At 44.6% G+C, this 24,597-nt stretch overlaps 6 protein-coding genes across 17 annotated transcripts; 4 read left to right on the top strand and 2 right to left on the bottom strand.

Annotated features, from left to right (window-relative positions):
- The first annotated feature begins 352 nt into the window (after positions 1–352).
- Positions 353–2,900, top strand: LOC133922761 (uncharacterized). Of its 4 annotated transcripts, XR_009910535.1 has the most exons (7): positions 353–915; positions 1,030–1,381; positions 1,477–1,912; positions 2,003–2,065; positions 2,183–2,265; positions 2,365–2,437; positions 2,593–2,900. XR_009910535.1 is itself a non-coding variant. In XM_062368239.1 (4 exons), the coding sequence occupies exons 1-3, from the start codon at positions 1,346–1,348 to the stop codon at positions 2,342–2,344; spliced, it is 792 nt and encodes a 263-aa protein (XP_062224223.1). In that variant the 5' UTR covers positions 353–1,345; the 3' UTR covers positions 2,345–2,437; positions 2,593–2,900. The 4 variants fall into 4 exon arrangements, 2 of the variants coding, with proteins under 2 accessions (XP_062224223.1, XP_062224222.1); XR_009910534.1 differs by having other exon boundaries at positions 353–1,381; XM_062368239.1 differs by having other exon boundaries at positions 353–1,912; positions 2,183–2,437.
- Positions 2,901–3,388: 488 nt separating this feature from the next.
- On the top strand, positions 3,389–4,657 carry LOC133923270 (putative pentatricopeptide repeat-containing protein At1g56570). Its single transcript, XM_062368675.1, has one exon. It carries the CDS (start codon positions 3,389–3,391, stop codon positions 4,655–4,657), a length of 1,269 nt encoding a protein of 422 aa, XP_062224659.1.
- Positions 4,658–5,714: 1,057 nt separating this feature from the next.
- LOC133922757 (uncharacterized) lies at positions 5,715–7,117 on the top strand. Its single transcript, XM_062368226.1, has 4 exons — positions 5,715–5,975; positions 6,103–6,214; positions 6,385–6,445; positions 6,561–7,117. Exons 1-4 carry the CDS (start codon positions 5,942–5,944, stop codon positions 6,945–6,947), a joined length of 594 nt encoding a protein of 197 aa, XP_062224210.1. The 5' UTR covers positions 5,715–5,941; the 3' UTR covers positions 6,948–7,117.
- Positions 7,118–7,282: 165 nt separating this feature from the next.
- LOC133922758 (uncharacterized) lies at positions 7,283–15,822 on the bottom strand. Of its 8 annotated transcripts, none has more exons than XM_062368230.1 (7): positions 15,590–15,822; positions 15,392–15,482; positions 11,842–11,899; positions 11,666–11,746; positions 7,750–7,854; positions 7,611–7,667; positions 7,283–7,528 (listed from the first exon to the last, which is right to left on the bottom strand). In XM_062368230.1, the coding sequence occupies exons 1-5, from the start codon at positions 15,656–15,658 to the stop codon at positions 7,848–7,850; spliced, it is 306 nt and encodes a 101-aa protein (XP_062224214.1). In that variant the 5' UTR covers positions 15,659–15,822; the 3' UTR covers positions 7,283–7,528; positions 7,611–7,667; positions 7,750–7,847. The 8 variants fall into 8 exon arrangements, with proteins under 8 accessions (XP_062224214.1, XP_062224213.1, XP_062224215.1 ...); XM_062368229.1 differs by having other exon boundaries at positions 7,611–7,663; XM_062368231.1 differs by lacking the exon at positions 7,611–7,667.
- Positions 15,823–18,108: 2,286 nt separating this feature from the next.
- LOC133922756 (Golgi SNAP receptor complex member 1-2-like) lies at positions 18,109–19,944 on the top strand. The gene is made up of 5 exons (XM_062368225.1): positions 18,109–18,596; positions 18,688–18,777; positions 18,861–18,932; positions 19,277–19,406; positions 19,568–19,944. The coding sequence occupies exons 1-5, from the start codon at positions 18,252–18,254 to the stop codon at positions 19,663–19,665; spliced, it is 735 nt and encodes a 244-aa protein (XP_062224209.1). The 5' UTR covers positions 18,109–18,251; the 3' UTR covers positions 19,666–19,944.
- Positions 19,945–20,243: 299 nt separating this feature from the next.
- LOC133922755 (phosphatidate cytidylyltransferase 4, chloroplastic-like) lies at positions 20,244–24,109 on the bottom strand. 2 transcript variants are annotated; one of them, XR_009910533.1, is made up of 6 exons: positions 23,594–24,109; positions 22,522–22,712; positions 22,136–22,260; positions 21,252–21,385; positions 20,829–20,936; positions 20,244–20,653 (listed from the first exon to the last, which is right to left on the bottom strand). XR_009910533.1 is itself a non-coding variant. In XM_062368223.1 (6 exons), the coding sequence occupies exons 1-6, from the start codon at positions 24,079–24,081 to the stop codon at positions 20,562–20,564; spliced, it is 1,146 nt and encodes a 381-aa protein (XP_062224207.1). In that variant the 5' UTR covers positions 24,082–24,109; the 3' UTR covers positions 20,244–20,561. The 2 variants fall into 2 exon arrangements, 1 of the variants encoding a protein (XP_062224207.1); XM_062368223.1 differs by having other exon boundaries at positions 20,829–20,944.
- Positions 24,110–24,597: the final 488 nt, after the last annotated feature.

Raw genomic sequence — 24,597 nt, 5'->3', positions numbered from 1 at the left:
TTATCAACATTCATATTCCTTCCTAGGGTACCAAAATGGAGGGTTGTATCCCAGAACGCTGGCTCCAGCAATTTAAACTTCTGCTTCAAGAAGGCAATATCTATGATATCAGCTACTTTGAAGTTGCTCCATCTAAGAAGACCTACAAGTGCATTGACCATTACATTATGGCGAGGTTCACCAAGACTACAAAGGTTAGCGAGGTTATACCGCAGCCTCAAGAGTTCCCAATATATGCATATGAGGCTGCTTCGTATTCTGTTCTAACACAGCGAGTCAATAAACCTGTTCTTTTATCAGGTATATACCCTACCCCACCACAGCATACCCCTCTACGTTTACGCTTACCTTCTATGAGTGGTTTCCTGCGTACAATCTTCATAGAACTATTTTTCGTGCGCAGATTTTGTTGGAAAAATTATTGCTATTGCTGGTGTCGTCATAGTGAACACTAAGAATGGCCCAAGACTAAAAAGAAACATTCATATAACTGATGGCAGGTCCTAATTCATGCACTCTTGTTATTCATACTACATAGTCACTATATCCTTCGTTTTTGCTAATTTCACTTACTAAAAATACTATCACATTTCAGCCACAAAGTGATTGTCACTTTATGGCAAGACCAAGCTCAGTCCTTTGATGCCGAGCGCTTCCATGATGCATCAGCTACCACACCAATTTATGTGCTCTTCGTTGGTATGACTGTGGGTACTTTTTCAGGTGCAATATTATGTTATCATGAATGTTACCTTACCTACCATACGCTATCCCTCCAAACACACTCATTACTGCTCAGCCAACGCTGTATATATGATGCCATCTTTTGGCAGGATCTATTGCCCTCCAAGGAATCTCCGCCACAAAATGGTATATGGATATACCGATCCCTGAAATCACAGCACTACGAACCAGGTTACACCAACTTTTATACCTACTTCCATCTCACCTGCACTTCCATCCTGTATACACCTGCATTAACACTACAACATCTATTACCAATCTATTTGCATAATGCTCATTACACAGCCTAGCAAATCAACCACACCAAATCGAATGGCTCGAAGGAAATCCTGCTCTGAGCAACCCAGTGCCTACCACAGTCAACAACCTCACCAATCTTATTCCCAATGATGCTTTGGTATCGCAACCCTTGCTTACTATGTTTGCTTCTTCTTTTTTTCCTGTTCGACCCTATTACACCTGACCCATAATATCAATATTATAGGGCCAGACTTATACTGTGACTATTCTCCTCAAAGACCTGGTTCCTGCTGAATCCTGGTGGTATATGTCCTGTGGAACCTGCTGGAAAAAAAACTGATCCTGATGGTGATTCTTATAAATGTCCTCGCTGTTCCAGCACACAGGCAGAGTCACGGTGCGTTCCATTTGCATGCTACTTTACCTAGCTTCACTATCCTCATTCACTCATAGCTTCTGCTTACATATATTGCTCCGCAATTTATGTTACAGATACAGGATCACATACTATGGCACCGACCCATCTACAACCCAAGAAACTAACCCACGACTTGCACGCTTCATATTCTTCAGGAAGATAGGCCACCAGCTAATTGGGAAACCTCCCACAGTCCTCATTGCAGCATCAAAAGCTGACCCAGCCTATGTCCCGCCTGAAATATCAAGCCATATTGGGAAAACTTACACCGCCACTGTACAGATGACAACAGGCTCCCTCCAGAGCATTGACCCAACGTTCCAAGTCCAGTCCCTTGCTATTCATGCAAGATTATCAGGCAGGCTCCTCAGTCCTATAACAACCACTCCAGTACCTTCATCAGAAGACATTACAACTGCCGCTCAGCTCCGCAGCAGCACCGCATTTGCCCACCAATCCAGTACTACTTCGGCTTTAAATACACAATCCCCTCCTACGTCTCCTGAAAAGGTTCCTCCCACACTAAACTACCTATTTCACGTTCCACAGCCCAATTCGGTAAAAACTTACGATATTATTTATGTTTTTTTTCCTGTGCAGCAGCTTGTACCATCATCAACACCACCACCACAGGCCACACCTACTTGCCAGGCTGCATCCATGGTAACACACTCATATACATATCCACATTTGTATACTTACCTTTCGTACATCTGCCAGAATTTTTAATACAACCTAACTCTAACTCCATGCCTTTCATAATGTTCCTTTTTCAAATAGGCCAGCAGTAGCACATCTGCATCCCACAAACGGTCCCTCCCAAGCACTGAAAACCTGGACACCAACATCCCTACCACCAGAAGGTACTTATTGCTTCCCCTTGCTGTTCCTAAGCTCCTTTCATTAACCCCTCCCCCCATACAGTATAGTCTTTGGTCGTAAACAATATCAACCCTTTGCAGCCTTTCCACCGATGCAGAGCCACATTGTGCTGCTAGGAAACTCGACTTCTCCATCTCCAATGACAAAAACTAGGTAATGTACCATTTCTCTTTGCCTAATATGCAGACTATTGTTAAGTATCTGGTCCTCGGAAGACGGGGGGCACCCATTGTACCATAGTGAATACATTACTGCTTCCAGAACCCAAAAAAACCTAAAATTCTAACATACACATCTGTTCTATGTAGGTTCCCTACTCATGGTGCCAACTGACCATCGGCTCCAGCATCACCGCTCATCGTCTACAAAACACCAACATTTTCCACTCGCAGACAATCTTTCACCTCAATATGTTGTTACATCTGCTTGTTTTAACATGGCCGACCCTAGCGGCTCAAAACTAGCCTTCTCATACTGTATTTTGCTTACCTTCAGCTGTAGTGCTTTCGGATACCAACCCAGTATAAATCACTGGTAACCAACTACTCTTTCTGTTATGCATTTCGGGACTATTAGCTTCTCAAACTTTTTCTTAATATAGTCTGCACCTGTATCATGTATACCCTACAACCAATAGATAACCTCTTATATTGTGCTCACCAAACGTCGCCACTTTACCTGCAGTACCATTTCTGCTCCCTTTTTTTTAACCAAATGATCTCTTACCTTTTTATTTACTTCCATTTTCCCACTATTTTCTAAGCCTGCTACATAACCTGCACTAACAATTCGTACCAACCTTATTCCCAGACTTCACCAATCCTATAATTACGAGCACATCAATCTGCATTTTCCAAATGCCTTCAGATTACATGCTTCATTAATTCCGATTACAGGTTCTAACAGACATCCGCCAACTCCTCGCTCCAGCTCACAAAACTTACACCTACCACACCCAGGCGCGCAACGCGCGTCTATCGGTCTAGTACCCATAAACCGGTGCATCCGCCACGGGTGTGGAGGCACCAAACCAACTGAACTATTGCGGCATTCGCAGACTGGCTGTTCAAAAACACAGACGAGCGCGAGTGCTTGGCAGGTTCCATGCCGCCGCCACGGTTGGCGCCAAACCCCGCCGCCGTCCTCCACGCCGCGCTCCTCAGGGCCTCCTCCTCCTCTTGCGGCCTGCCTCCGCGCCTCTCCTTCAACTCCCTCCTTGCTGCCGCCGCGGCCTCCCCGCACCCACGCCTCCGCGCCCTGGCCCTCCCGGCCCTCGCGCTCGCGCACGCCGCCGGCCGCGTTCCGCTCGACTCCTACGCCCTCTGCTCCGCCCTCCGCTCCACCCCCTCCTCCACCGCCGCGGAGCCGCTCCACGCGCTCGCCGCCAAGTCTGGCTGGCTTGGCAGCGTCTTCGTGTCCTGTGCGCTCGCCGCGTCCTACGGCGGGTCTGGCCAGTTCTTGGACGCCCGCAGGCTGTTCGACGAAAGTCCCGCCAAGAATGGCGTTTTTGGAAACACCGTTCTTGCCGCGTACGTGGGCGCGGGGGACTGGACGCCGGCGCTGGAATTCGCGAGGAGGTTTTGGGAGCTTGGGCTGCGGGTTGATGGCTACACGATGACAGCCGTGGTGAGGGCGTGCGGGGAGGTGGCCGATGCCAATCTGAGCGTACAGGCGCACGGGCATGCGATCAGGAGGGTGGGAGGTGTGGAGTCGGACATGTTCTTGACCAGCGCTCTTGTGGACATGTATGCCAAGTGCGGACTTGTCAGCCACGCGGAGCGGGTGTTCGGCCTGGCACAGGAGAATGCTGGTGGAGGCGACGTTGTGTTGTGGACGGCGATGTTGAACGCGTATGGACGGCATGGACAGTGCAAGGAAGTTATCCGGATGTATGACCTGATGGTGGCTTCTGGTGTCCATCCTGATGAACTGACTATGCTGGCTGTGCTCTCAGCGTGCCAGCATGCTGGGGAGGTGGTCAAGGGGCTCAAGTACTTTGAATCCATGCGCGCAGATTACGGGTTGGTGCCAACATCGGAGCACTATGGTTGTGTGGTCAACGTGCTGAGTCGGGCAGGAGAGGTGGCCAAGGCGTGGGAGATCACCGGGGGCAGCTGTGGAGGTGAAATCGGTGTATCTACATGGGGCGCGCTGCTTTCTGCTTGCCGGGATTGCGGAAATGTTGAGGTTGGGAGAATGGCAGCTCAGAAGGCAATCGAATTGGAGCCTGACAGCGTGGGGATTTACATTGAGCTGTCGAATTTATACGCAAGGGCTGGCTTGTGGGAGGAGATTGACAAACTGCGGCAGGTGATGAAGGAGAAAGGGTTGGAAAAGGATGTTGGTTTTACTTGGGTCGATAATGGTTCCTGAGAAAGGACTTGAAAACGTTTCATGTTGCCATATAATCCGGCTATTATGATTGGAGTGGCGGGAGGCGACTCCATTTTTGTGATGAGCTGCCACCATGTCCAAATGAAACTAACTCATGCCTGTTTCTGGACATAGTTGGATGTGCATTCTTTCTGTGTGCTCAGCCTTTAATATTGTAGGGAGGAATTGAAAGTGAGATCAATAGAGGACACATTTCTTTGCACGCCTGAGGTCACTTGAGATTTATCACTGTGCAAGAATGCACATACAAACTGTGACAAGTAGAAATACATTCACATCATACTGTCACTTCCCATGGTTCCGTGTATATACGATACCATCATTGCGCTGTGACAAATAGACACATGTAATGCATTTTGACACTGCCATGGATTTTCTGACTGCTACATGATGCTCTGGTTCGATAATTGTATATTTGTACCGAAGCGAACCTAAGTTGATATAGTCCATTTTTTGCAGTAGAAGGTCTGAACAGACAACCATAATTCTGATTTATATCTTTTCTAGAATACGCAGGAGAACTGCATATTTTTGTATCATTCTGATTTATATCAGAACAGAATTTATGTGAACTACAGTATCCAGCTTCCAGTGCAATATTTAGCAATCCATGATGTATCTTGGAGCACAAACTACTATCATCCAACAGGCATAAAAAGGAAGCAACAGTAGGAATCTCTCTTTTAGCAGCTAAAGCATGATTATTCAATTCGTCTTATGCAAGCAAAAAACATACACAAGTGCCAAAAAGCATGTCTATTATGACCCTTAGCTTTAGATCACTGTAAAAAGTAAGTTGCCCATCTCCTTCTATTTTCTGGAAAAAGGAACATTGCTATAACTTTTGCTTTTAGCTGTCGAATTAATTTACCACACGACTGTCTTGGCAGATTAAAGAGTTGAGTTCTATTTGGGAACCTCACAATTTCCCGAAATCAGTCGTTTACCTTCCTAGAGCTGGGGAGATACTCTTTCAGCTGGACCAAATTTTGATTAGCCTAGAAGGCAAGGAAACTACAGGCCAGGGTGGTAATCTTCCCTCGAATGATTCCTGCAGCTTCAGAACCAGGCTACTCTAACTTCACTTTCAGGGAAGGAATCAAACTGGAGGGGCAGAAACAACCTTAGTATGATAAGACGGAAGGAAAGGAATGCATTCCAAGCTTGCGCGCCTTTTGTTCTATCCAACTATATAAACTCTTAGGCTCCCTTACATCTTGTTAGGACACACTCTCCTTGCACCTGCCTATCGTTGGACCAAAAATGGGTCTTGCCTCTAGTGCCCTCGAGAAGCTTGGTAATTTTCTCTCGAGCATTCCTTCATTCTCCGTTTTGTCAGAACCTCATTTGAATGTTAAAACATTGAACGCATTGTGGTTCCATTCTGTTTTTTCGTTTCGTTTTATAAAATTGATCCTCCTCAGGACTCCCGGGACTGAGCTCGGTGACTACCAAGCATGCCTATGAAAACCATTTCAAGAACAAGAAGACTGGCAAGTTTGAAGACTTCCATGTCGCTTACGTCGAGTTCTGCAAGTAGGCATCCTGTTCTGCACTTTCAATCTTCCGCGCGATCTTGCGCTTCATCTCCTTTTGGGAGGGCTGTATCCTGTATGCATCACATGATGCAAAAGGCCGGAACTCTTTTCCGTTGTCTAAAGAAATTCTCCTTTTGGATCTGGTCTCATCTTCCCCAATCGCTGCAGGTATGTCAACACTATAATACCTGGTCAAGATTTCGATACTCCACCACGCGAAATGATTGAGGTGATCCCATAGTTCATTTGTTTTTGTATCTCATGTAAACTTTGTCCAACATGGGACGGCAGTTTACATATAGTCCCTAGATAGATGAGCTAAACATGACATGCGTGCAATGCAGGATTTTTATAAAAAAACATGGGAGAAGGAAAAGGACGAGGAGAAAAAGAAGGAAGAGTTCTTCAAGTTCATGGCGAAGAACGTCAAAAAAGCGTCGGTGGACGACACTTTCTTCATCATGGCCGGGCTCGCTGCGCCGGCGGCTGCCGTCGTCGGCAAGAGGGCCAGCGGAAACATCCCGTACGTCAAGAACCTGAGGCTGGACCTAGTCCCCAACGTCGTCTTCGTCCCGGCGTTCACATTATTCGCCATCGTAGGAGCCGGCATGGCGCAGATAAGCAGGAAGAAGGCCGCGGCGGCGAAGGCAGAGGAGAGCGCCGCGGCGGCGAAGGCAGAGGAGAGCGAACCGGAGCAGAAGAACAAGAAGGACGAAGCCAAAAATGCTTGACTTCTTATCTCTTATGTATGCTGAAATAAGATGGATGACTTGATCACCTACTGAATAACCAAGAGATTTGGGACAAAAATATGTTTTTCCTTATGTTTTCTACACAAATCATGCGTATGTGTCGGTTCCATATTTCCATTCACCAATTGAAGCCTGAGCTACAAGTGCTGCAACAAAGCATCCCGAATTATGTTTTGCCAATTTCTTAGAAGTTTTTCGCAGCAGCCTAATTTCTTATACGAGCCTCATAAGTTTAAACCAACTCAATGAAAGAGAGCTAATTTGAGCAACATGTTTATGTTTCAGTCGAAGCATCAAGGCTGGAAGCCAAAGAACACTGATACTTTGCATAATCACCAAGCCACCCAAACCTGATACAAAGATTAATCCATGTATTGGACAGCACTTTACTTCTCAAAATATATCATTCTTGGCCGCCGCCAAGGTATATTACAGTCAGATTTAGATGAACACAAGGAGAAAGATAAATCTACTACAGCCTCAAATTCGAACATCAGAAGTGCTCAAGTTAACTAGTAGTCCTTGCAACCGGATGCGCTGTGAATCGTTGTTACTTTCCCCTGAAAAGCAAACGATAACAGATAGATAAATATATGCCAAAAGGTGGCAATTAACAAAAGAAACTGGGAGAACTCTGTTTACTTTTCACTTGCGTGTTCAAAATTAGTGTAATGTTGTCTCCTTTTAAGAGAATCCTGCCTTGAAAGAATTCAGGATGTAAATTTTACAGTTTTCACCACAGCATGAGGGCAAGAATTATAACAGAGTTACATTTCCGTACCCAGAGATTATGACGCCTGTTTAAAATTTGTGCAGCCCAGCTAATTTGTGCAGCCCAGCTGTCGGACCCCTCCTTTGGGTCACCTCGTGTAGTTTATATCAGTCCCTGGATCAGTATTAAGTACGCACGAACTTTAATAGAAATAGACATCACAGACATACATCGATTAAATACGATAATAGAGTACAACACAGAGTTCATTACAACAGAGGCCCGAAGGAATAATTAACAAACCCTCAAAGTACAGCGGAAACACATAAAAGCGACCCATGCCCTACAGGCAGCTTGAGTGCAGACGAAACCGGCTTCTCTAAACCTCATCTTCTCATTCGACGAAGTCGGCCTCTGGATCATCTGGATCCACAATTAGCAAGTGTGAGTACATAAGGTACTCAGCAAGTCCTACCTCAAGGGGGAAAATTAGATGCTTAAGGGTAGATCAGGGATAAGATTGTAGAGTCTTTTAGGTTTTGCGGAAAGCTGATTTTGTTGATGCAAGGTTCATTTTGCAAAGACTAACTTTAATAAAAATACTTCCGAAGAGAACACGTAAGTTGAGCTTATGAGGGTTGACGGCCCTGGGGGAGATGCTTTCATCCCGTCAGTTCTTATAAGTCTTTTGCCAGCGGACACACAGTCCAGGAGGCTTAGGACACAAAGACAAAACCCTTCTTTTTGAAAACACGGGAGAGTGGGTGTGAGGTGGGGGAGTGGGGAGAGGAGCACTGTTCACCCTTTATATAGGCTGGCGACCGGGCGGGCGCGCGGGGCAAGGTGGCTCGGGGCGCGGGGCGCGAGGTCAGCGGCGCAGCGCGCGGCAACAGGACGGCAGACGTGGCGCGGCAGGCGGTGGTGGCAAATGGGTCACGGGGAGGGGATGGGGGAGATGGAGAAGAGAGGAAGAAGAGAGAGAATGAGAGAGGAAGGGGAAACATTTAGGGATTTGACACCAGCCCAAACCTCACTCCTGGCCTAGCGCAGCGCAGCCCAGCCCAGCCCGTCTTCCCCCTCGCTCCCTCGCTGACAGCCGACCCCACCCGTCAGCGCTTTCTTCTCAGCGAAGCGTCGCGCCCTCGCGCCCGCACCCGCAATAGCCGTGTGCACGCCATCCGAATTCGCCGGCCGCCCCCGCCCCACGCACCCACGTCCCCGCAATTGCATGCGCACCCCCTCGCCTATAAAGCCGCCCCTGCAGCGCGCCACCACCCCCATCTCTCCATCGCGCCGAAACACCGAACGCCATTGCTGCCGCCGCCGAGCTCGCAGAGCGTAAACCGCTGCACCCGAGTTCCCCCCTCCGCGTCTGAGGCCGTCGCCAGCTTCGCCGAAACTCGTGGAGTCCATTTCAGCGCTCGCCAACGCCTCACCGCCGCTGGAGTTGCTGGTTCGCCGAACGCCGATAAGACCCACCACCACCTCGCCGTTGACAGCATTATCTGAAGCTTCCCGCAGTCAATTAACCCCCTCGCCAGCACTGCATGCTCCCCAGGAAACTTCCCCGGTCGTTGGATTCGCCCCTCCGTCGTCGTAGACGTGATCCCATCGAGCTCCGACCTTCGCCGTCGCTTTTCTCCGTCACCGACCGCCGCCAAGACCTCTCCGGCCGACGATAAGCCCTCGGTGAGAACGCCTATCCTCTTTGCATGCGATTGCGCTTTTTCCCGTAGCCGTAGGAAGCCTGTAGCGCGATATCGCGTGTCTCCGGTGATGCTCCAGTGAAATCTGAGGCAGCGTCGCCGTCCTTCAGTCGCCGTCGGCCGCCATGAGTTCAAAGAATTGCATCAAAAATCATTGAGATTTTAGTGATGCTCATAAGAAGAAGAAGAAGCTCAATAAGACTGGCAATAAGCTTGAATGCTAAGTTACTTGTGGAGATCAAGTAACTAAAGGTATGACTTGTCAATAGAGTTTTATGGACTAACCCATGTGCTTTGTGCTTAAGAGTGAGTTGGGGTTAGGATCTATAAGAAGGCATAAGTTGAATTGAAATCGCATATGCCAAGAGTGAAGAACAAAAGTGGACTCCATATATGAAAAAGTGAATTCTCTAAAGATGTCGAATACAAAATGGTTTTCTATGGCAAGACGGTGAAGGACAAGCAAGACTCGGCTGCGATGGACCATCCGGTGGTGAAGAGCAAGCAAATGGTTTGGCGTCGAAGGACCAAGGCGATGGTGAAGAGCGAGTAAAGCTTTGCGCCAATGGACCGTGCAAGGCCATGAGAAGCTATGAGTGATTCGCATCAACCACATGAGGAATCAAGAATAGATAGAGTGAAGATTTTATGAAAGTTGGCAACCCTCAAAGGTTTGAAAGTAAGAAGCGGTACTTGAAAGTATACAAAAGGCTCAAATTGGTTCAAATGTGTTTTATCTTTGAAATTGAGTTTAGGTATGCCGCACTATTAAGAAGGATGCAACGTGAGCTAATTGTCACGTCTCAGTGCTTAAGAGTTCCCAACCAAACCCAAAGTGAGAGTTTGTTGTTAAGAGTCTGGAACGGAAAGTGTGGAACTGTCCAAAATGGGTTTTGGAGTGTTTCTAGTTTGATCCTATGTATTTTAGGTCGTGAATTCAATTGAGATGTGTAGCCCTCTAAATAAGCTTTCCATAGAGTCCAAAATCGTCGAAATCGGACTCCGAGATCAAAAGTTATCGCCGTTTTTTGGAGGTCAGCTGTGCTGTACTCGGAGACTCCGGTGAAGACCGGATTCTCCGGTACCTGAAGTGGTCGGAGACTCCGGTGTAGGCCGGATACTCCAGTAAAATCCAGAAAAGAGCCTAACGACTAGTTTTTTGAAGTGGACTATTTATACCCCACTCACCCCATCCTTTGGGGCTGCTGCAAGGCCACGAAAAGAACATCCTCTAGAGCCAAAAGAACTCCATCCGACTCCAATCTAGTGTGTGATTTGAGAAGAAAAGAGAGTTGAGTTGTGAGATTGGAAGATTGAGTGCATGTGAGCTAAAATCCAATCTTGAGCACTTGAGTTCTTGACAAAAAGTTCTCGAAGCGTTTGTTAGGTGAAGCCTCCTAGCCGGCTAGGTGTCGCTGGTGAGCTCCCGTGCTTGTGGTGAGCCGCGTGAAAGTTTGTGAAGGGCTCGATTTTGCCTCCGCAAGGGAAGAAATCAAGAGTGGATCGAGGAAAGCGGTTGAAAGAGACCTGGCTCGTTGGAGCTTCCTCAACGGAGACGTAGGATTCACGGTGGTGAATCCGAACTTCAAGAAACAAATCTTGTGTCTACTCTCTTGTTTTTTTACTTTTGAGTTCTTGCTCAAATCTTTGTGCATATTGCTCGATCTACTTGTTTGTGTGTATTTAAGTGTAGGTTCTCCGTGAATCTACTTGAAATCATCTCCGGGAACACACGATATCACTTGATTTGAGTTAGAACTCTCTACCCATCCTTTATATTCAGTTTCGGGCTTAGTTCTGTACAGAATCCGGACTTTACCGGAGATTCCGGACTTGTACAACCCGGAGACTCCGGTCGGTAAACAGTAATTTCAGGCATATAAACAGTGTTTTCAACCTTTTTCAATTTAAGTTTTATTGCATATCTCTCTCTAGATTAGAGTAATTTTTGTCACCTTAGGATTGTAATTTCCACACTTATTTAGGGTGATTGTGCACTAGTTGAGCCTAGCATATTTAGGTTTTTCACTTGTGAAAAATCCGTTAATTTATATTCCGCTGCAAGTTTAGGCCAATGGTAAATGGGGACGAATTTTTGTAAAACGCCTATTCACCCCCCTCTAGGCGACATCTTTGTCCTTTCAGATACCGATACACAAATACACCATTTTCCCAAAAATCCCGATACACGGATACGTTTCAATAATATTTTATTAAAAATAAGTAATGAGACACATGGAATTATAGCAGCTAGTAGGAGGCCAGGAACAATAAGGTACCTTGTGATTAAACCATTTTGTTGCCATTCGGGCCATTCCAATAAGTGAAGTACTGAAGCGAACCAACAACCAAGACTCCATCTAATAAGAATTTACAATAGGGCTACAAACTTACAACAAATGCATAGTGTAAAATATTAAAATTTGAGGCAGTAAAGACAAACAGATTACATCACCTTTGAGGAGTTACTTCCAGCCGATCTATAGGCAGCCCTTCCCTTCTTCTCTTATTGACTGAATAACACATAATAACATAAAAGAAACACATCTCGTGAGTCTCAAATTGGAAAGTTAAGTAGTTCACACAATAAAACATAGAAGTTCAACATTGCAGATAGCAGGCTTTACTTAAGTTCTATTACATAACACAACAGTCTCAAATTTAGGAACTTCTAAAGGACATAATAGCTAGGATAGTGCAGCAGGCAGTAGCTGCAGCTTGCAAGTTTATCCAACTAGGCTTCTTCAGGATTTGCTTCAGCTTTATTCTCCTAAATATGAACCTCCACATCTCCAAAAGATACGGCTCGCAATTCAGGCTCATCAAGGGAAGGTAGCCACTTCAAGAATCCTTAAACCACTTAGAAGAATCTCCTCCCACGTCCCATATCCTTGATTCCCCTTTCTTGTAATCATTAGTCCTTCTTGAGATGTCTCAGATTTGAGTGCACATAAACCAAATCTTCAGCACGCTCTGGAGTTAGGACATTTCTTTTGACACTGTGGATGAAGCTATATGTACTCTAATTTCTCTCACAGCATGAAGATGAGGCTGGTTGGCTAACCAATTTGATGGCCAAATTCATCAATAAAGGAACAGATTATCCATGATTTGTCCACCAAATCATAGAAGAAACAAACCATCTATCATAGAGAGAGTCAGGATCTTGAATTCTTCGGAACAACAAGAGAACCTTGCGTATTCTTCTTTCACTTGAGACAATTCTGTTAGTATGCGAAAGTACTTCTTGAAGCATGTCATCCTCATTTTTTATACCTCTTTGTCCTTGTGTGGAGGTGTAGGGCCAACACCTCCATCCAACCACTGTTTGCTATAGTATCTACAAATATAAACATAGGCGTTTATAGGCAAGTGAATTAGCAATCGAGCTATAAAAATAAGCAAGACATCAAGTAAAGTGAAGATTATTACCTTGTTCATCTATCAACCAATATTTTATGAATAACCAAGTACAAGTTCGACTCCTCATCAGGTTGCTTCCTTTCCCATTTATATATCTCTTTCCTCACTTTCGCAATCATAGAATCCCACATCTCATAAATCAAGTGAAGACATGGTGTGTCAGTGTCCGTCACACGTATCATATCATAGATAAGAGTGGTAATCTTAAGAAAATATACTCCACATTCGTCCACCACACCTCACTCAGTACCTTGTCATGGACAAGAGCTGATGCTTGAGCATCATCTTTGTAGATGTCCCATGCCTCACTAATTACCATTTGCTTAAGAGGCATTTTGACCTCCATCATCCGTTTCAACATACACACAACTGATACTAGTAGCTTCAAATGCTAAACTCATTGAACATTGAAAGTCGCGTACCATGGTTCATTATAAAATTCTTGATGACTTGAGCATCACTTCTAATAACATGTATAAATTCAAGTTGTTTTCAAACAAATTCCTCTTCTTCATTCTTTGGGAGTTTAGGCTCACAAATACTTTTCAAATGAAGATTGAGAGTATGCACAACATATGGTGTCCAGAATATATTCTCATATTCAGCTTCTATAAGGAGACCCGCACCTTTGCAATTTGCAGCATTGTCTGTGATGATTTTAACCACATTTTGATGACCCACTTCTTCAATAGTAGACTTCAACTTCTCAGTAGTGTATTCTTTTGTCTTCACTTGTCCTTCGCAATTATCAGCCATCAAGAACATAGGTGCCTTCTCAGAAACGGCAACAAAGTTAGTAAGTGGTCGCCTCTACGGATTTGACCATCCATTGGCGCAAATTGTCACTCCCTTCTCCCACCATGTGCTCTTTGAACTCTCCAATAGCATCTCAATGTGACCCATTTCTTGCTTTAGAAACGTAGTTCTAAGCTTGTCATACGTAGGAATTTTATAACCCACCAAGTTGTGGCTACAAGCAAAGGAAATTGCTCGTTGAAAATATGGATTTCTTGTAAAATTGAAAGATATCCCTGTAAAGCGATTAAAAAATAGAATTAGCACAAGCAAAGAAAAGTTAAAAATGTAGATTGATAATGATCAATGCACTGCAATGCATACATCTAGAATAAAATGATCTAGCAATTAGAGCATCCAAGTGCATGCGATCCTCCATTGCCCAAGCTTTCTTCAATGCACTTGCAGGTCCCCTCTTGTTCTTCGTGCTGCCACCACATGAAGAACCCGTAGTAGGCAAAGACACAATTCTCTGTCTTTACCTTTCTACTAGTTCTTTGTACCTTTAAACATCTCCTCATTTAGCTGAGCAAATCTACTGACCCCTTCAGACAAACATCGACTCCCTTTCCCTTCTTCTGCTTCAACTCGAGTGTAGCTATTGAATCCTTCATATGGACAATACTTGCACTTCCATCTAGTATCCCTCTCCCCTGCTCTAGGTCTCCCTAAAATGTCGATATGATCCCACAGTGGAGCCCTAATGTCTATCGACGACGCAGAACCACCAGCACTAGCACCACTACTTGAACCCTCGATCGCCATCTTCTCAGTTCTCACCGTCGGAAGCTGGTTAGTTGGATTAGACATCGCTACTGCTAAGCCAATCGGCATGGGAAAAGCAGGGAAAGGGGAGGGGAAGAAGGAGAACTCACCGCCGGGCGAAAAATGGAAGTCGGTCACCGGTCCCGTGCTGGTGGTGGTCCTTGCCGGTCCACCGTCAACTACAGTGGGCTAGCATCAAGCGCCTCCTCGGCTTCGGTGCTTCCCACCGTCTGCCGTCGTCTGGCCTCCCTGGAGCTTCGTTGTCACACAACCTCCCTAGAGCTTCGCTATCGTCGATGAGTCGCCACCCGTCGGTCGTTGCTGCAGGCGTGGAGGCGGCGCCGCTGTTGCACGCCTACGGCTCGTTGCGCCTGTGTGTGACTGCGTGTGCAGGCAGGTAGGGCAGAAAGCGTGCGCGTGGATATCGGCCTGAGTGGGCTGGGCTGTATCATGTAACTGGGCCAATACATACCAGCCCACGTATCAGGTTAATAAGTATTTATTTTTGTGTGGATACTCCACGAATACGTATCGACCGCATATCCGCAGCGTATTCATATCGGATACAGTGTCTGGTGCGGATACAGCACTAAACTGGAGTATTCGTGTTTCAGAGGCGGGTGTGCCTGTTGAATTTTGGTTGTTGCCTTTTACAATAAATTTTTAACTTCTAAGCACACCAAAAAACAGAAAAGCTCCTCTCAGCCTGTTTTTTTAGCTTTACTTCATTCAGTTATAGCTGTTTTCTCAGCCAGTCAAAAACTACCATAAATCGAGACCAAAAGCCAGCCCCTTAGATAGCTTCTAGTTTTTTTAAGAGAAAACCAGAAAATAGACTATTCAAACGAGGCTATGTCTAGAACCAAAGCCTGCCCAGGCTCCTGTACCGTGTGCGAACTTCTCTCTAGTGCCACAAAATTACATAGCCAGCCACCAACAGTACCAGCACCAGGCAATGCTTACACAGCATATACAGTAGCAAAGAATTAAACTTGAGCGAAAAAAGGAGATATTTTCCCTACTTTTTGTTTGGGCAGTTAAGGGAATTACGATGATCCTGCCTTCAATCCTCAGGTCCTTCTGCTCGAAGAGCCAGATCTGGATGCGCGCTTTCTGCTCCAAGAAACACAGGGCAAAAGGAGAACAAGAGATCAATGCAGGGCCCCGACAGCAGGAGCACGAGAGAGGAAAGGAAGGAATCGAAGGAGCAGGGTGCTCACACTCTGGAGGAAGCGGAAGATAAGGTTGATGGGCTGGGTCATAATCCTCTGCACCTTGGTCAACGCCATGGTGGACGCACTTCTCTTCCCCCTCCCTGCCTCGCACGCTGCTTGCTCTTGACGAGATGGTGGGAAAAAATCCTATCTTGGAGTGGAGGGTCCCGAGGGAGGAGGGGGGGGGGGGGGTTGCGGCTCGGACTTCGGAGGCCCAAGCCCCATGCTCGTGAAGTCAGGGAAGGGAAGACGGAGTCGATGACCTGGGGCAATTTCCAATTTAGCCCCTCGCATGTGCAGTCACTTTATGTGACTACGAGAATTTCAGTCCCTCGGTGCTATCATTGCATAAAAAAAATGACTTAATAAATTTTCACGAGATTATCGATGTACTAGCTAGGTTCAAACACGAAATGCGGAGGCACCGAGTTCCCGATATTCAGAAAATTCAATCGAATTTTGGTGAGAATTCAGCCGAATTCACTTGGCCAAACTTATTTGGCCATGGCAAAAACCGACCGAATTGTGCATTTAGTAACAGGACAATTTCACCGATTAATCACTCGATTTCATTGGTATTTGATCGTATTTTTCGTATTTTGTTTGTGGTAAAAAATACTCAATTTTCTTCAAAAACCGCTCGAATTTCATCGAAAACCGTTCAGTTTTATCAAATTTTAGTAAAATTTAAGAAAAATAATAAAAATAGTTTAAACTTGTAAAATCGATAACTAATTCATCTGAGCTTCAAATTAAGTGAAACAAATTTTGTTAACTTCCTTGTAACATGATCTACATGATAAAAGTATTTATAATCCTAAAAAGTTGAATATTTTCTGTAAGAAAATGTATTTACTAAACCTAGTTAAATGCATAGTTAATTCTTTGCTAATCCAAAAATCATGAAACTAATTTTTTTAGTCTTCTTACATGATCCTATGTCTTTTAAAAATACATGAGATCATGAAATAGTTATTGTAACATGCAGGATTGTGTAAATATATTGCAAATAGATTAATTCATAACTAACTCATCACACCTCCAAAATTAGTAAAACCCACTTTTATTAGTTTACTTATACTATGCTTTATGTAGAAAAAATAATGGTCGACATGAAAATGTTAATTACAATGTTGTTTCTTAACATATTCACTTTATGCTTGTGAACTTTATAAAAATCATGAAAAAATTAATAAAACTCTAGACGAAGTGAAACTAATTTTATAGATCCTCTTAAGATACGTCCTACACATAAAAAATATGTATTTGCATGTTCATATTTTCATTAACATGAACCCTACTAAATGAGTTGCACGCTTTTAAAGCATGTTTTCTCTTTTTTCCAAACTTACTTTCCATGAAATATGATGCAAAGGATATTATTTTTGAAACAAAAATTCACAGAAGATCTTAGAATTGTCTCTAGTATTTTTAGATTTTTTATTTATTTTGAATTTTTTGAATTCAAATTTGAAAATCGATCGAATTCAGAATTCGGTGCGGACCGACTTGACCGGTTTTCGCGAATATCAACTGGTTTTTGACGAAATCCCAAACCCTGACAATGAGTAGCATGATAATGCTAACTTAGGGTTGTTTGTTTCAGCTAGCTTCTTGCTTTTGCTTCTCAAAAGCAAAAGGCTGAAACAAACAATCAGTTTTTGAAATTAGCTTATGAGAAAGCAAAAGTTGTATTTCTATTAGAAGTCAGAAGCTAGTTTGTAAGAGCTTTTGATGGCTTATTGAGGGGTATTATATATATTATCATTTATTCACTTGAAAGACAATCTAAAATATAGCTTTTTCAGCTTTTCTAGAAGTAGCTTTTAAAAGCCGGAATTGAAAAACATCAGCCCAAACAACACATGCCCTTATTATATAGTTGTTGGTGGTTAAGCTGTCGAAGAACAACAAATGAGCATATTACAACACCACCGTATTTTTGTCGATAAAAAGCGTATCAACTATCACCATTGAGTAAGGCACCCTTATGGCAGGTTGACATGATTGTAAGATCTACAACTTGTATGCTTCTTCACATTGCACGATGGGAATTGTGTTTTGTTTGAGATTTAGGTATTTTTTAGATTGCGAGATTTTTTCTCAAATCCTATGTTTTTTTCTATGAAATTGGACTGACTCCTGCGAAAATTCTGTACCATTCCTATGTTCCAAAGGAGACCTGAGTATATAAGCCAAGATATAAAAAATTTGCCTAAGGTATAGCCTAGATAGGAAAAACTTAACCTAAGATGATATTTTGACATTAGTTCTAGATTGTTGAAGTTTAGCCTTAGGTGTGACCAAATTCTAGTTTCGCCACGGGGTAACATGCACAGGATAAAAGAACCGGTATGAAATACTGATATTAAGTAGGGGTGTAACCATCATTTCCAAGGTTCCATCTCGACCGTCCAATCCCCGATCGAACGGACGGACCTCGCCCTCAACTTCCTCCTCCTCCTCCCGGCGACGCGACGCGGTCGCACCCAAATCCGAAACTACTCCCACTCCCACCATTTCTTCTTCAGATCACGGGCCAGACTCCTCGCCGGATCGGCCCAAATCCGAAACTACTCCCACTCCCACCATTTCTTCTTCAGATCACGGGCCAGACCCCTCGCCGGATCGGATCGGATCTCAGTCGTCGTCGGCGGTGGCGGCGGAGATGATGTCGTCGTCGGACGCGGCGGCGGCAGCAGCGCTGGAGCTGCAGGAGTCCGGGTGGGAGGAGCTGCGGCGGGAGGCGCGCAAGCTGGAGGGCGACCTTGACGTCAAGCTCTCCTCCTACGCGCGCCTCGCCGCGCGCTCCTCCTCCACCACCTCGGGCGCCGCATCCCCCACCGCTGACCGCTCCTCCTGGAAGTCCATGGAGTTCGAGATCCAGTCGCTGCTCGGCAAGCTGCAGGACGTCAACGACGCCATGAGCCGCTGCGCCGCCTCCACCGCCCCCACAACCTCCGTCTCCCAGAAGCTCGCGCGCCACCGCGACATCCTCCACGAGTTCACGCAGGTCTCCTCCAGTTCTCTCGCCACCGCTCTCGCGCTTGTTTCATTGAACTGCGGTTTAATCAATTCAATTGGTTGTTGATTGGTGGAGACAGGAATTCAGAAGGACGAGGGGGAACCTGAGCTCGATGAGGGAGCACGCCGATCTCCTCATCTCCGTGCGCGACGACATCACCGAGTCCAAGGTTCACTTCTACTATGCTATTGCTGTTGTATGTATTGACAGTATTGTGCCAATCTGATCACCGGAATGTGGAATTCTTGTCAGGCCACTGGAGGCATGTCGCCGAGGGTGCATTTGCTCAGGGAGCGGGCTTCCATTCATGGCAGCATCAACCAGGTATTCCTTGATTTAGACAGCGCTGCGCTGGTTTACATTTTGTTTATGCTCACCTGCTTTGAGTCTAGGCTTATAAATTGCTTAGCATTGCCCTGGAAGAATTTATGCTTAAGACATCCAATGTTCATCTTTAGCTGATGTCCATGTTACAGTCTGTGATCTCGTGCAAACCGATACATCCTTGAGTTATACTAGTGTAATGTGAAACTTCACTAACCACTGCCACACCTTTCAGCCGTTTCATGAATTCTGAAATCAACAGTAAAAAAGAATATATTATCAGGAACATTTACACCTCAAAACATTAGCTAAGGTATGAAGTTACAGTTTTTACCCCATTCCAGATTGATGAGGTAATTGGCCAAGCTCAAAGCACAAGAGTGGCTCTTTCCAATCAGAGGGCCTTGTTTGGAGATGTCCAGGGAAAAGTCAAGCAGTTGGGTGAGAAGTTCCCAATAATCAGAGGCCTTCTTGGTAATATGTTGATCCCTCGTTTGCACGATGCTAGACTGGTTTTTGGGATGGCATGACGCAGTTGTGTTACTCATTGCAATGCCTATCACCTTCCCTTGGACAGAGTCTCTGCAGCCTGTGTGTTAATACACCCATATAATTCTGCCTATTCTTGCTTGCAGGTGCAATTAAGCGGAAGAAATCAAGGGACACTATAATTCTTTCAGCAGTGATCGCGGCCTGCACCATCTTTTTGATTATTTACTGGCTTTCAAAATGATGGGATATCACCAAGAAAAACCTCCCACCATGAAGGTTTCTCCTCTTGGCACAGATGGTATCAGATGGCGCGGCATTTGTTACGCTGAGAAGAGGGAATGAGAGAGATCAGTTTCTTTAGTTTTCAGTGATTGCCGTTGACATATACTACCTTGTATCAGAAGATTTCACATCACGCATATGTAGGGCAATTTTGCTTCCCAAAGTAGCCCGTCTGTGCATGACTGCGCTGGTTGAGTAAATATATGATAACATCGTGCTGATGCTTTCTGTGAGAAAAGTGCCATTCGCATGCCTAGCTTTAATTGTAAATTAATTTTCGTGAGATTTTCATGTTCTAACTCTGCATATTTCAAATTCATTATATGCAACATTGATATGCCATAATCCATGAAGATTAAAGCGATTATGCTCAGCTCTCTGTAGCCATTCGCAGATGTACAACTAATATGAATGGAGAATTTAGTTGACAATCAAATGCCTTTTTTATATGACAATCAGATGCCTTGAATCATGAAAATAATGGGTAATCAACAAGTATAGTTTGGCCCATCAGAGCCATCCACATAAGACGCTTAATGCACTAACAACTTTTGGAATGAATAATTAGCATTTTCCTTTTTACTCTATAAAAATGAACTATGTACACCCAAAGTGACGAGTTTGCACCAAACTGGTTCTATCTCGCTTCAAACAGCTCAATCCCAACAAAGAAACTGTCTGAGTTAGCAGCCGCATTCTCTGGTTCTATCTCACCTCTCCCTTGGGCAGGAGGACCACATTGTCCAGTGATGGAAATCGGTCTAGAGCATCTCAGCAACACTCATCATGATGTTAAATTTGGCTACCACATTGCTGTTGGTGGAAGAAAGGCACATAGACAACAGATGGCCATAATCAGACCCCATACAAGGGTAGAGCTACTCTGACAAATGAGTAACAAAGTGCCCCTGTGAAAACGTAGCTGTCAACTCGATCAAGAATTCCACCTGCATTGTACCTCGTGTTATGTTCATGCATGAGGTATGAAATGTTAATGAAGTAATGAATATAAAACGGCAATGCATTTCCCACTTTTATGATATATATTTTCTCAGCACAGGATCATTTGAAAGCAGTACATGTAATGAACAGGAGGGAGCGGGGGAGATTAAAAATGCTTACCATGACCAGGAATGAGCGATCCAGAGTCCTTCACACCAGCATCGCGCTTAATCAGAGATTCAACAAGATCCCCGAATAATGAACCCAGAAAGATCAGGATTCCATAAGCTGTAGCACTAATATCAATGAAATAATTAGGCACTGAAACAAAATGTCGCACAAATATTTGCCATTCACAGAAACGAGAATGCAGTACGTGCAATCTATATGTTGAAACTAAATCGAGCAAACAGATAAATGTTGTCACATGCATCTAAAATTTGAGGGTAATTGGGTTCAAAGTCTAATAAGCACCCCATTTAGTTTACTTCCATAAAGAACTATCACTGTGGTTTTGCTCTTGATGTGCTACACAGCAGTTCACTAGAAGAAAATAATGTTTCCTTGCTAACACAATAATACTAGAAACTCCATAAGTCACACCTCAACAGCGATCTTGGCCAGCGTAAGACAGTCGACAACAGCACAGTGGTCAGTACACAGCCAGCTAAACCAGCCAAAGCACCCTCCAAGGTCTTCTTAGGGCTTATGTTAGTCAAAGGGGTACGACCAAATGCCTGAAACAGAAAATAAATAACTTGATCATGGTTTACTCCTTCAAGTACTAAACTGTAAACATATTAACTGACCACAAAAAAAAATGCAGGTAGCAGTAACTAGGGGTGTTCATTTATGGGTTAAGCCAAACTGTCAGCCCATCAAAGCTCTGAATTCCATTGGCTGCCGCTGATGCTCAGACTGAAGCAATTTTGAACAGGTTGACTTAAACCCCCGTTGAATACCCCCTGGCAAGAATGCTTCATGCAACAAATTAACACCAAAACCAACATATAATAGAAACATGTGAATCTACATATTTATAATATTTCAATCAGCAGGGCAAAAATGCATTGTAGCAGCTGATCAGTGATCCAACACATATTTCAGTGGTGAAGCTATGTTCCTACATTAGCTGCAACTCAGCGTGCTTCAATGGTTCACCATACACCATGAACCAGATGGCTTCTCAGCATCATGACCAACAGGCCTCAGTTGGAAAATTCTCATAACGTACACTGATAACAAATACTTACTAACTCACTCAAAACAATGAGCTACAAGAACCCAAACAACTATATCGGTTTCTTAAGCCAATATTACACTGGTGCATTGTAAAAGTAAACGCATGGTGTCATGGCAAGATACAACAAAGAACAACAACAACAAAATCTTTAGTCCCAAACAAGTTGAGGTAGGCTAGAAGATACAACTCAACAAGATCCACACAAGTCAAAGAGAAAGAAAAGGATAGTAATTATAGAGCGTACCCTTCCGCAAAGGAAAGCAGATGTGTCAGCAGCGATGATGCTACTAATAGATATCAAGGTTGCTACAAGTCCAACTGTCCAGTGAGCTTGTCCACCCAGAAGTACTGGCCAACTGTACGCTATTCCTGGCAAAACACACTGTGTATAAGCAGAGGAATCCTATACAACTACCAAACAAAAGAGAAACACTAGAACCACAAGAACTTTACCAATAAAATACCTTTGTAACCAATTAGGACAACAAAAGACGAATTAGAAGAACACAAGCCAATAATTTAATGTACATGATGTTTCTATTAACAGTAGCAAACTAAATAGCACAATAATCGATGAGCAAAAAGACGCATCACCAGAAAGGACAAGGGCAATTCAACTGATAAACTTACTTGTATTTAAGGCAGGGGCAGCTAGTCCAGAACGAAGCTTAACCCAGAAAGAAGGAAGATAGCCGCAGTAAAATAATCCAAAAACCGAACTAGTTAGCTGGGCAAAATGAGGGTTTCCTCTTTGCAAAAGCAAAGATATTGCAATAACAAATGCAGAAAACGTCACAGTAACATCCATGCGTCCATAGTACCTAACAAATAGACAGGTGAAACATCAGAAGTCGAAGCTGTAGTCATATTAACACGAAATGACAACTGAATGTGCATAATATGAGTATGTGACGCAATTCCCTCTCAGATTGTGAATCTTTAGCAAGTATAGCTAGGCTATATTTACAGCCCCCTGCCTTATCTTTGTTTAAAACTAACCAGTGAACAGACACACGGTCACATTTTTAGTTGATGAGAACTATGCTTAACTTTCACACTATTGACGTTGTTAGGAAGGTCAAGCAATCGAGCAGCAATATGTAAGCTCTGAAGTCACCTAACGTCACCGATACCATGGCCATTTTAGAATAGGCACTGTTACTTGAAGTTCTTCCAACACTACTGCATTAAGGAAAAATATTGTCAGTGATAAGACAGTACAGAGTCCCACTTAGGCCTAATTTTCGATCAGATCGTCATATGATCCCAGTATCCACAATCTGAAGCCCAATAATCACATAAGTATATACTCAAATTTTGCAGGCTGCAACGTTTGAAAAGCTTATATTTCTTCAATGTTGATGAACTAGCTTCAATCTTTTTCATCTTGTATGGGTCAGAACAACTTCCACTCTCAACTCCACCCCCAGTTCATGAAATTCTCAAGAAACTTGAGGGAGCAATTTTATGCACAGCTCTCCTTCCTGGAACCTAGATACGCTCTATAGCTACAAGTAGTCGAAACTATATCACTGTGAGTTTGCTTACAGTTAGCTCACACTTGCGCTAAAATGATGGAAGCTTATTATCCAAAACCTAACTGAATTTCGCCTCAATTACAATCCAATTGAAGCAAACTTTAGTTATGAGAGAGAGAGCACAAAAAATAACCCACGCAAGAATAAACGCGAGGCCTCCTTACAGCGTAAGGATGGGCATGAGAGCGCAGATGGCGGAGCAGACGCGGGACAAGTAGCGCGGCGGCGGGGTCCCACCGCCGCCAGCAGTGCCACGGACAAGCTCGAAGTACTCGCGGGCGGCGGCGAGGACGGCGGCGGCCACGGCAGCGGCGAACACCCAGCCGCCGGCGACCACGACGCCGCCCGCGCCCACCCCGATGGCGACGCCCACCAGCACCCGCTTCTGCAGCTGCCGGGACTTGTCGGCCTTCCTGGCGGCTTCCTCCCCGCCCCTGCCGCCGGCGGCCGCGAGGAGCGGGAAGCGGCGGCGGAGGCGGAGGGGCTGCGGGGAGGGCAGGAGGAGGCGGAGGCGGAGAGGAGGGTGATATCGAGGAGGGGAAGAGAGGAGGAGGAATGAGGGGCGGAGGTTGGTGGCCGCGGTCGCCGGCGCCGCCATGGGAAGGTGGGAAGGGTGGGGTGGGGAGGGGAGCGTGCAGGCGGAGAGTTCCATGTGAAGAAAGATTCAATTTTTCGCTGCCGTTGTTTCTGCGAGGAAAATGAAAAGGACTTTGTAGAGAAGTACAGCTCGTTTTAGTACAAACGTGCACATTGGAAACAGGGAATGAATTTGAAGGCAACAAAAAAAAGAACATTGAAAAGGACTTATGAAATATGAATAACATTTGTTACATTAACTTTTCATGAGACACTTGAAAAGAAAGACGCTACCCTCGCTAGAAAACGAATACACAGTAAAACGGGAAATGGTGTTTCCTTGCTAAAGCATCCTAATAATGCTACGCAAGCTTTTTAGACATTGTGAAATGCAAATTGACATGTTGTATTAACCCACCTCTTATATTGCTCTAGTCGTTGCCCTTTTAAATATGTACATGTGGATTGGACTCCGGCACCATCGAAACATGCACACCACTGACCGAAGAGAATGATATATATGGAACGCGTAACACCCGACGTCTAAAATTTGTTTATAGCAACTCACTGGTGGGATGAATTCGTATATGCA

Source organism: Phragmites australis, chromosome 6, assembly GCF_958298935.1.
Source record: "Phragmites australis chromosome 6, lpPhrAust1.1, whole genome shotgun sequence".
Lineage (NCBI taxonomy): Eukaryota > Viridiplantae > Streptophyta > Magnoliopsida > Poales > Poaceae > Phragmites > Phragmites australis.
Note: the sequence above shows the minus strand (reverse complement) of the source record. Positions and strands in the feature narration are given on the sequence as shown.

Excerpts from the sequence above, each read along its gene's own strand:
- LOC133923270 (XM_062368675.1), top strand. The coding sequence starts at position 3,389 with ATGCCGCCGCCACGGTTGGCGCCAAACCCCGCCGCCGTCCTCCACGCC.
- LOC133922761 (XM_062368238.1), top strand. The coding sequence starts at position 1,346 with ATGTCCTCGCTGTTCCAGCACACAGGCAGAGTCACGGTGCGTTCCATT. Across the intron at positions 2,066-2,182 it reads CTTGCCAGGCTGCATCCATG|GCCAGCAGTAGCACATCTGC; the intron begins GTAACACACTCA and ends TTTTTCAAATAG. Across the intron at positions 2,266-2,364 it reads AACATCCCTACCACCAGAAG|CCTTTCCACCGATGCAGAGC; the intron begins GTACTTATTGCT and ends AACCCTTTGCAG.
- LOC133922756 (XM_062368225.1), top strand. The coding sequence starts at position 18,252 with ATGATGTCGTCGTCGGACGCGGCGGCGGCAGCAGCGCTGGAGCTGCAG. Across the intron at positions 18,597-18,687 it reads TCCTCCACGAGTTCACGCAG|GAATTCAGAAGGACGAGGGG; the intron begins GTCTCCTCCAGT and ends TGGTGGAGACAG. Across the intron at positions 18,778-18,860 it reads ACGACATCACCGAGTCCAAG|GCCACTGGAGGCATGTCGCC; the intron begins GTTCACTTCTAC and ends AATTCTTGTCAG.
- LOC133922758 (XM_062368228.1), bottom strand. The coding sequence starts at position 15,658 with ATGGCGTTGACCAAGGTGCAGAGGATTATGACCCAGCCCATCAACCTT. Across the intron at positions 15,483-15,589 it reads TCTTCCGCTTCCTCCAGAGT|AAAGCGCGCATCCAGATCTG; the intron begins GTGAGCACCCTG and ends TTCTTGGAGCAG. Across the intron at positions 13,841-15,391 it reads CTTAACTGCCCAAACAAAAA|GGATATCTTTCAATTTTACA; the intron begins GTAGGGAAAATA and ends ATCGCTTTACAG.
- LOC133922755 (XM_062368223.1), bottom strand. The coding sequence starts at position 24,081 with ATGGAACTCTCCGCCTGCACGCTCCCCTCCCCACCCCACCCTTCCCAC. Across the intron at positions 22,713-23,593 it reads CTCATGCCCATCCTTACGCT|GTACTATGGACGCATGGATG; the intron begins GTAAGGAGGCCT and ends TCTATTTGTTAG. Across the intron at positions 20,945-21,251 it reads TGGCCAAGATCGCTGTTGAG|TGCTACAGCTTATGGAATCC; the intron begins GTGTGACTTATG and ends CATTGATATTAG.
- LOC133922757 (XM_062368226.1), top strand. The coding sequence starts at position 5,942 with ATGGGTCTTGCCTCTAGTGCCCTCGAGAAGCTTG. Across the intron at positions 5,976-6,102 it reads TAGTGCCCTCGAGAAGCTTG|GACTCCCGGGACTGAGCTCG; the intron begins GTAATTTTCTCT and ends GATCCTCCTCAG. Across the intron at positions 6,215-6,384 it reads GCTTACGTCGAGTTCTGCAA|GTATGTCAACACTATAATAC; the intron begins GTAGGCATCCTG and ends CAATCGCTGCAG.